The sequence below is a fragment of the Trichechus manatus genome, unplaced genomic scaffold (assembly GCF_000243295.1).
Source record: "Trichechus manatus latirostris isolate Lorelei unplaced genomic scaffold, TriManLat1.0 scaffold00073, whole genome shotgun sequence".
Taxonomy (NCBI): Eukaryota; Metazoa; Chordata; class Mammalia; order Sirenia; family Trichechidae; genus Trichechus; species Trichechus manatus.
In genome coordinates, this window is record NW_004444009.1 from 3,233,180 (window position 1) to 3,240,143 (window position 6,964).

The 6,964-nt window shown below is 38.0% G+C and overlaps 1 protein-coding gene across 1 annotated transcript in view; it reads left to right on the forward strand.

Moving 5' to 3' along the window:
• Positions 1 to 6,964, forward strand: part of WARS2 (tryptophanyl tRNA synthetase 2, mitochondrial) — a 156,153-nt gene that overhangs the window by 55,598 nt on the left and 93,591 nt on the right. The window contains exon 2 of the mRNA XM_023734860.1: positions 3,664 to 3,921. Within this exon, the coding sequence (XP_023590628.1) occupies positions 3,664 to 3,921 (258 nt within the window). The remainder of the gene's footprint in view (positions 1 to 3,663; positions 3,922 to 6,964) is intronic.

Sequence of the window (6,964 nt, forward strand, 5' to 3'; positions counted from 1 at the left end):
CTAGCTTTCTGAAGAAGCGCCATATCATTTTCCAAAATGGTTGTATCATTTTGCATTCCCACCAGCAGTGCATAAGTGTTCTGATCTCCCCGCAGCCCCTCCAACATTTGTTATTTCCAGTGTTTTTGATTCGTGCCGGTAATGCCAGGGTGAGATGGTATCTCATTGTGGTTTTAATTAAGAATGAGAGTTTTAAAATATATTTTAAATTTATACTCAATTAGAAAGATAAACAAACTTACTGAGATTTCCTTTCCAATTAGCTGGTAATGTTGTTGGCGATTACTTTTTTATTGACAATCTGTGATAAAATGCCATTCACAGAACCACAGTTTAGCCGAGTTTTTTTTGTTAACTTGACTAGTAAAAATAGATGTGGTGAATGAACAATTGATGTTACTGCTTACTCCAAATAGGACTTTAAATAGGAGTTTTCCAGTCTTTGGTTCTTACCACCATACCAAAATTAAAAGTGTTTCAAAGCTAATACATTTCATGTATTTTCTTTGATGTATTTTCTGGTCGGTAGCCTTCTGTTCTGTATTTTATTCACTCGAGATTAGGGACAGACATTCTCTTTAGTTAATCATAACAATTATCTTTTGCCACAGTTAGCAATTTGGGATTTTTTTATTGTTTTTGAGTACAGTTATTAAAATTATGATAATTAGGAATTTTAGATATGCTCAGAGCCTTAGCCCAGGATTAGTTTTAGCTATGTCCATTAAATTAGTAAATATATTCTACCTTTGATTCCAACACTCACCCCCTCTTCTGGAATATATGAAATCCCAGGGCTGAAGTTGCCCATTGTTAGGGCTGGTTCTGTTACAAAATGAGCCAATAAAATGTATCAACTGGAAATAGCATTTGTTAGAGAAATATACCTGAAATAAAAACCAAGGCCTATTTTGTAAATTGCTCCTTTCTTATCCTCTGTACACAGCAATAGAATTACAGGTTGATGCTGCAGACTTCCCAATGGAGTGAATGCCTGTGGGCTAGCCTTGAAGCTATTTTCTTTGTGGTTTGCCTCCTGTCTACTGGGAAGCTCATGCTCCTTTCATTTTCATTCTTTTCCAACTCTAGCGCTTTTGAACATAGAAGCCCCATCCTCCATCACCCAAACACCACATTCCAGCCCTGTGATTTCATGGTACCAGGCGTATCTCCCCTGCCATGCCTTCACACCGCCTGCTGACTCTTGCAGAGGGAATAGACAGGAACGTAAACTCACCACAGAAAAGCAGGACGCTCTTTGTATGTTTTTAAGACCAGGAATCCAGTTCTCATTTAGAGGCTGTATTTTTTTTTTTTTAACAGCTCCTTAAAAATCGAACAGAACATTTTTTGTTGCTCTTATTTCTTGATAACATCGTCTCCTCCTCACTAATGTATAGAATCACAGAAACTAGAGCATGGAAAAGATGTAATAGATCATGTCTAGTCCATTCCCACTGCTCTTAATTTTTTCTGCCCTCCCCCCAGTCTGTCTTCTAGTGCTTTTTTCTTCTAGTTTTCTCAAGAATTAGTTTCCTCCATTTCTCCAGGGGAATAATTCCTTAGTTTGACCGTGGAGGAATTTCCTGATGTTGTGTGGAAATATTCACGTTCTTTTTTTTTTAAGCTTAATATTCCTAGTCTCCATAACCCTTTACATTACCATAAACAGTCCCTCTTCCTTCTAGGTCAAGTATTTCTCGATGTTTTTTCTCTTCCATTTATTAAGTTCAGAGTTTGTTTTTCTGCTTTGCTCTCTCTCTTCATCAGTCAGTCCCTAAAGCCCATTAATCATTTTTTACTGCAATGAAAGCTTCTTTGCTTATTCCCATACCAGGAACCCAAAGCTGGTTGAAGTCTCTAGGTACTGGAGGAAGCCTCACTAATATGTACGCATTCTAGTTCTCTCTCTCTCTGTCTGTGTCTTTCTCTCCCTCCCGCTTGCCCTCACTTGCCTCAGCTTCTCAACTAGAAATTATTTTTTAAATGTTATATCTAAATTGTTGGAGAGTTAGCTGTTTGAAGGTCTATGTGTGTGTGTGTGTGAATTTAAATGCTTAGATTGTATTTGTTCTTACTTACTTAAAAGACATTTTCCATATCCTCAAAACCACAATTCTGGGGCACCCTTGTTGCTTGGATCACTTGTAATTTTGTACCATGGGTTTATGAGGTGGCAGCACATTTTAAGTCTATCATCTTAAGAATAGAGAGGAAAATGAACAGATATGGGACAAATAGGCACTGTATTTGTAGGATTAGGAATTCTTGCGGAAAGAGAAGGGCAAATCCTAAGTAGCTTTGGTAGTCACATATCCAAAGTAGATTGGCTGTCAGGAGCTAGGTAAAGGTAAAAGACTAGCTAAAAGACTTAATATGCTATATGGCTGAGGATTGGAGGACGCAATGTTATAAAGATAGCTGTTCTCCCCAAAGCAATCTAGCTATACAGTCAGTGTAATCCCAATTAAAAAAAAAAAAAAAAATAGGTTTTTCATTTTTGACGTTTTTTTGGAACTTGACAAGATGCTTCTAAAATGTACTGGGAAGTGTAGCGGGCCAAGGATAGCTAAAATACTCTTGAAGAAGAACATAGAAAAAAATGCTCCACCATGTCCCAGGGTTTACTAAAAAGACAGTGTCGTTCTGGTGGAGGTATAGACAAATAGGCCAAAGGGACAAATTAGACAGCCCAGATACAGACCCAGACATATGTATGGATACTTGATTTATGACAGAGATGGAATTCCAGAGCAGTGGGGAAAGAGCATTTTCAGTAAATGGTACTGGAGCAATCAGGTATCCATATAGAAAAGACTATTTCCCTACTTCACACCATATGCAAAAAACTTTTAGTGGATACAGACCTAAATGTTAATAGATAAAACTTTAAAGCATATATATATAAATGAGCAAGCACAAAATGATTTTATAATTTAAAAAATTATACATTCTTCATGCCTTGTAAAAAATGAAAAACGATTGAAAGTAAAAGGAAACTGAAGCACAAAAAAGTTAAATAACTTGATCAAGAAATAATATTAGAAATAGAGTTTAGGTTTCCTAATTTCTAGCCCAAGATCCTGCACACTAAATTGTAATACCAGCAATTTTTAAAAACTGAATTACATAAATAATAGTAACTTGTGGTCCTATTGTAATGGACTTCATTTCCTTAACTATAAAATGAATGAAATCACATGAAAAACTTTTGAGACCCGTTTAATCACTAATGAAATTTGATTCTATGTCTGAAGTCTTTCTCACCAGCTGCCGAATCACAGTCTTTTCCTCTTGAGAACTCCTGCCTGTACCCCCTGTGTATCTTTCATGATCATATTGCCACGTTGTATTACTTACCCTTTCATAAACGTGTCTTCTATGTCCAATTAGATTGTATTTTCTTGGGGATGCAGACCTTTTCTTGCATGACTTTATATTTGTAAATTTTGGGGTGTAAAAAAGGAAATTTTTTTTTTAATACCCCTTTCTGCATCTAACATAGTACGTTAGACAGAGCAGTCACAAAATAAAAGTATACTGATGATGACTGTCAGATTGTAATTTAAAAGAATAGGACTAGCTATCATAGCTACAGTAATACGGGCAATAGGATTCATCGATTCAGCCTCAGGCAAATATGTTTGTTTTCCTTTGTTCCAGAGAGATGGCATGAAGCGAGTATTTTCTGGCATTCAGCCTACAGGAATCCCTCACCTGGGCAATTACTTGGGAGCTGTTGAGAGCTGGGTGAGATTACAGGATGAGTATGGCTCTGTGCTGTACAGCATTGTTGACCTACACTCCATTACTGTCCCACAAGACCCAGCCACCCTTCGGCAGAGCATCCTGGACATGACTGCTGCTCTTCTGGCCTGTGGCATAAATCCAGAGAAAAGCATCCTTTTTCAACAGTCTCAGGTAAGCTTCTCAGATTGGAACTGAGAAAATTTTATTTTTAGAATTTTCTAAGAAAAATTGAAATGGTTCATACAGCCCCTCTTTATGATTTTTTAATTGTTCAGGGATGACTTCATCAAATGGAATTGTTTTGTTTTAATGTTTTCCCTGTGTTCATATCATTAAGTATCACTATAATGCAATTAATATCTTTCCTCCACTATACTTGGTAAGTTTATATCCTTGATATACCAAACAGTTGTATCTCATTAGTACTTCTACTTCTGAAATTGTTTTTCTGTAGTAGGTTGCATTTAAACTGATGAATTCATACTATTGACTAATCTCCTTGTGATCAAGGATAGAAAAAATTTAGTAACCAGTGGTTGTATGTAATTCCAATGTTGCTTTACTAAGTATGACATTTTTAAGGCCTATTGGATAATTCCCATTGTTCATTCTTTGTATAATAGCTTTTGAGAAGATTTGAGAGAACTAGCTGGGAAACTGGAAGACAAAGTCCCATTGCCTTGTGTTCAAGCCAAGAAGGGCTTCAGAGCAATGCCAAATTCTTTGACTCATGTTTTTACTATGGATGAATCAGTTTACTCTTGGACAGGCAGATAGCCTGACCAAGAGACAGGGCAATTAAGAGACGCCCTAGCAAAGCAGTTGAAAATTTTCACTGGATCACACCCTCATTACATACCAGCTTTAACAATGTGACAAAGCCTCAGCCAAGGAAAAGTATGTTATACATATTATGGTGCATGCCAACGTGTATACATGTTTGGTACTTATTATACATGATAAGATATATACTTACATCTTACCTTCCTTGATAATAAACTTCTGATGATCAGAGGTTATATTTTATATGTTTTCATACTCACAGCACCAAATGTAATGATTCACACAGAGCAACCACTTAATAAATACATAATAAATGAAAAGAGTGTCTTCAAAAAATAAATGCGCTTATTGACTTGAGCTTGTTGCTAGTGTGGAGATAATTTGATAAAGTAATACAATCTAATCATTAAAATGACCATAAAGGCAATTTACCTTACTTTCCTTACAATTGATCAGCAAGATTTAGTTACACATGATTTTTCAAATTCAATGTTGGACAGATCTAATTGCTATAAAGTCCTTGCTTATACTGAGCAAAAATCTGCCTCCCTATAATTTCCACCCATTGATTTAACTTCTGCAGTCTAAAATACACAGTAAGTCAACTCTGTCTCCCACACAACTGCTCTTCAAATACTTGGAGACATTTATTATACACCATCCTTACCCAATAGGTCCTTGCCCTATGGGTTTTGGCTTCTTCAAACTAGTTGTCCCCAGATCTCTCACCCTTTTGGTTGTCCTACTTCATAAGCACTCTCACCTTCTCTCTGAAAAGAATGTGCCTCTCCTATTTTGCAAAGCAATTTTTATTCAAAGTCTTTACATCCATCTCTGACATTGGAGTGCTGGTCATCATTAGTGTCACTTTGAATTACATAGGCATTAATGTTCACTCCATCTAAACTTTTTCATATAAGATAATGTTCATTCCATCTGAATGTTCACTCCATCTAAACTGTTTCTGATATAAGATCTCTAGATCCTGCAGTGTAGTGAGTTACTTAATATGGCCCTTTTAGCTATGGTCTTGTGACTCCCACAAAATGATTGGGTGGGGATGCAAATAAGGTGCTTTTGGCCCACCAAGGAGACTGGACAGCTTGCTAATAATGCAAATAAAGTGCATGGAACCCTTGTGGGGGTGAGACCATGCAAATAAGGTGTATGGAGCCCTAACCAGGGGATTGGTCGGTTTTGCCATCCCTCTGTGCTTAAAGGGAGCCAATCCCAGAGGCTAGAAAGGGGAACTTCACTACCATAAAGAAGAAGAGCCGGGAGTGGACTGTGTCCTTTTGGACACAGGATCCTTGCACTGAGAACTTCCTAGACCCAGGAGACAGAGAGAGTTGTAACACTAAAGACCATGAGAGATGGCATGACAAGAGTAGCAGCTGCATGAGTGGTGAGAACCAGGAGACTGGCACAAGATGGCAAGATGGGCTTCCTGGCCTATGCAATGAGATGGCTATAGTGGGCATGCTGACCCTCAGAGTGAGAAAGCTGAGTGCCCTCAGGCAGGAGGCTTGCTGATGGAGTGGGGTGTCTCTGGGTACTTGCTGGCAGAGCTAAAAAGCTGTAACACTTGCCCAAGTAGGGCCGTGGCCAGGCTGAGGGTGGAGAGAGAGGCCTGCCTGCAGGCATTATCGAGAAGAAGCCATCCTGATTAAAGAACTATATCCTGAGTTGTTCCTGATCCTGAATTGTAACCTGTTACTTCCCTAATAAACCCCATAACTGTGAGTGTAGTCTGTGACTTCTGTGTGGCCATTGCCAACAAATTATCAAACCCAGCAGAAGTAGAGAGTGCCATGGGAAGGATGACTGGTGTCAGAACTGATAAAAAAGGGTTAAAGAGTGGAGGTATGTCTAACGTTTAACTCATGGGAATCAGCCTTGGGCTGATGTTGATGATGATTATCCTCCCCTCCTTGTGAAGTTAGAGGACCTCTGACACTGCGCCATTTTTACAGATCATTATGTGATACTGTTTGTAAAAATTATATCCTTAACCACAAGTACCTATTTCCATACGTCTTGTAAGTGAATATGCCCAATCTCCGCTAAGCAACCACTTACTAGATTGCTTTCTTTTTTTTAATTTTTTTTTATTGTACTATAGATGAAGGTTTACAGAACAAATAGTTTCTCATTAAACAGTCAGTACACATATTGTTTTATGACGTTGGTTAAGAACCCCACAGTGTGTCAACACTCTCCCTTCTCGACCTTGAAGACCGTTTTTTTGGTGAAAATATACGTAGCCAAAGTTACACCATTTTGAAAGTTTCTACATGTACAATTCAGTGGCATTGATTACATTCTTCCAGTTGTGCTGCTATTCTCACTATCCTTTTCCAAATCATTCCATCACCATTATCTTCAACTCACTGTCCCCTAGGCTTCCCATCAAACCTTTTGAGTTGCTGTT